The sequence below is a fragment of the Phytophthora parasitica genome (assembly GCF_000247585.1).
Source record: "Phytophthora parasitica INRA-310 unplaced genomic scaffold supercont2.30, whole genome shotgun sequence".
Classification (NCBI taxonomy): Eukaryota; Oomycota; class Peronosporomycetes; order Peronosporales; family Peronosporaceae; genus Phytophthora; species Phytophthora nicotianae.
The window spans coordinates 559331-560671 of NW_008649016.1; the positions used below are offsets into that span (position 1 = coordinate 559331).

Here is a 1341-nt window from a genome sequence, read left to right on the forward strand (position 1 = left end):
TACCTTCCGTGATATCGGCGAAGCCTGACTATTTGGATATCAACCGAATTCGTGCTGATTCTCAGGTCGCACGACGCTCCGGCCAGTATCCGAATTTGTGAAGAGATGGTGTGATCAGACTGCTGACAATCCACGGCCAAACAAGGATTTATTCGAAGTCGAGCGCAACGCGGAACCTGATTTTGCTGAGCTCACTGATCAATGGAACTCCGTGGTGCGAGAGGAGTTCAGCCAGCATGGACCAGTCGCAAGCCACAGACCTAGTCCAATCGCCCGGCCAACCACAAGTCCATGCTGCCATATCTATCGCAAGTGAGAGCACGTATTGTGAAAGGTCAACGGGAAGGACGTTATCAAGAAGATTTACTGGACCAGTGGATTAATGTTTTCATCAGTCCCATTGGCGTGGTGGGGAAAGAGGGATTGGCAACCGCTATCCAAATCATTAACTATAATCCTTTACGGAAGGAGCATTAGTCGACGACTTCACTGAACGCAACAAATTTCCAGACATCGTGTACAATCCACCTAGTGACATAGCCCGCCGGATGCTCGAGCTGCGCATTCGAATTGCGGGTCATCTTTTGCTAATGATGCTGGGCGACGTGGCCGGAGCCTTTCACCACGTACCTATGCATACCGACCATGTCCACATATTTGCATTCAGATTCGACTGCTACGTCATCATTGATTTATCCTGCGGATTCGTCTGGTGCGGATCACCGGCGTATGACTCGCTCCCAGGATCGCTCATTAACAATCTCTATCAACGTGAACGACCCAGCCCAATACTGGCCCCGATGGGCCGTTTGTCGGTAACTACTGGTATGACGATCACACATGTGCGTAATTGGATACAGGCACAAGGCGTGCAAAAGCAAATCTGGCGTTACGTAAGTCGATGGCGGTGGTGCTTGGTCCAGCAGCGATCAGCGAAGAAAGTTCACGATTTGGTCGACAAATGTGAGGGCTCTGGGACTACTCTGGGATACACGCGCTGGCACAGAATCGGTGCCAGCCGACAAAGTTTTAAAGACTCGAAACTGCTCCTTGACATGACAAGTTGCACCCAATCCATGATCCACAAACTTCTCGGCAGCCTACGCTACATTTCGACGAGTTTTGCGCCCACCAGAGCTTTTTACCAAACATTCAAGTCTTTTCGACAGGATTCTACACCCAACGTGTTCGTCGACCCGTCACGGACGACGTACGCGATTACCTGAGCTGGTTTCTCGCAATCTTAGAGCTTCAGCACAAATTCAACACCATCCCGGTTGAGCACTTATCTCGCCTCGATCCTCCATCTCACCACATGTTCTTGGATGTATCGGACACTGG

General features: G+C 50.5%; 2 protein-coding genes across 2 annotated transcripts; both read left to right on the top strand.

Moving 5' to 3' along the window:
* Nucleotides 1–291: 291 nt before the first annotated feature.
* PPTG_23118 (hypothetical protein) lies at nt 292–477 on the top strand (the record flags this gene model as incomplete). The annotated part of the gene is made up of 1 exon (XM_008908556.1): nt 292–477. The coding sequence occupies one exon, from the start codon at nt 292–294 to the stop codon at nt 475–477; it is 186 nt and encodes a 61-aa protein (XP_008906804.1).
* A 71-nt stretch (nt 478–548) lies between these two features.
* Nucleotides 549–1341, top strand: PPTG_12518 (hypothetical protein; the record flags this gene model as incomplete). The annotated part of the gene is made up of 1 exon (XM_008908557.1): nt 549–1341. The coding sequence occupies one exon, from the start codon at nt 549–551 to the stop codon at nt 1224–1226; it is 678 nt and encodes a 225-aa protein (XP_008906805.1). The 3' UTR covers nt 1227–1341.